Source organism: Candida pseudojiufengensis (genome assembly GCF_024610245.1).
Source record: "Candida pseudojiufengensis strain CBS 10847 chromosome Unknown scaffold39, whole genome shotgun sequence".
In the NCBI taxonomy this organism is placed as follows: Eukaryota; Fungi; Ascomycota; class Pichiomycetes; order Serinales; family Debaryomycetaceae; genus Lodderomyces; species Lodderomyces pseudojiufengensis.
In genome coordinates this window covers 9,038-10,098 of record NW_026261504.1, presented here as the reverse complement: position 1 = coordinate 10,098, position 1,061 = coordinate 9,038, and the positions used below count along the sequence as shown (strand labels likewise).

The following is a 1,061-nucleotide window of genomic DNA, read 5'->3' as shown; positions in this document are numbered from 1 at the left end:
TTTTTTTTCTACTCCACAAAGAAGACATGAAGGTTCTGAAAATTTTTCTTCAGTTATCAAGTTTAGATAATTTCTTTTTAAATTATATCCCATCAATACCAAATAACTCACCAAACATTTCAAATGATTCAAATAATGAGCTAATGTGTTCAATTCTTTGCAATTTAATAATTTCTTGATCCAAATGTTTTGCTAAAATAGACAACGGATGTATATCTTTATCAGTTAAATTTTGAACCAAACCAGTAAACTTATTTAAATCAATACCATCCATATCATTACTAGATTTGAACAATTCAATATTCGACCTATAATTAAGAACAAAGTCTTCTTCATCATAAATTAGTGGATTATATTTAAAGTCTTTGATAAGTAAATCTGGAGTTAAATCTAAAGCATACAGCATAGCTTGATATTGAATTAGTTGTAGATGTTTGATGTTGTTGATACAATTTAATCTTGGAAGCTGACATATTAAACAAATATCATCATGATTGTCATTTTTGATTGTTGTTAAACTTGAATTAATGATTAAAATATCTGCATATCTATCAACATTGATCCAAGGAAATTTACTAAAAGTGTTTTTGATGTTATCCCAACCATTAATTTTTCTCATTGATACATATACATTGTTAAATAGACTTAATTTAGCAGCCATGACTTTATTGACATCTGGTAATTTTTCATTATATAATCTTGATATTTGTGAATTACCAACAGATCTGAGCAGATGAAATTCATCCAAATCAACTAAATTTAAAGTACACTTTTTTTTTTCAACATTTGTTTTATCATAACTTTCCAGATATCTAATATTATAAAATTTACAGATTTGTTGATAAACTGAGGATTTAGTATCAATAGCATTATTAATGAATTTTTATATAAACATGAGTAAATTGTACATGAACCTCTCAACCTACCAATAATTTGAATTATATCTCTAATAATTGGAAGATACCTATTGAATATGATGAATTTAATGTTTTCAATGCTTATGCCATGATATATTATTTGATTTGAATTAATATTCTGAGCAATATGATTACTATAGTATA

General features: G+C 25.0%; 1 protein-coding gene across 1 annotated transcript; it reads right to left on the bottom strand. All coding sequences in view use genetic code 12, as the record gives it.

Annotated features, from left to right (window-relative positions):
- Nucleotides 1-82: 82 nt before the first annotated feature.
- Nucleotides 83-661, bottom strand: KGF55_000091 (uncharacterized protein; the record flags this gene model as incomplete). Its single annotated transcript, XM_051761220.1, has 1 exon — nt 83-661. One exon carries the CDS (start codon nt 659-661, stop codon nt 83-85), a length of 579 nt encoding a protein of 192 aa, XP_051617195.1.
- Between the last annotated feature and the right edge of the window lie 400 nt (nt 662-1,061).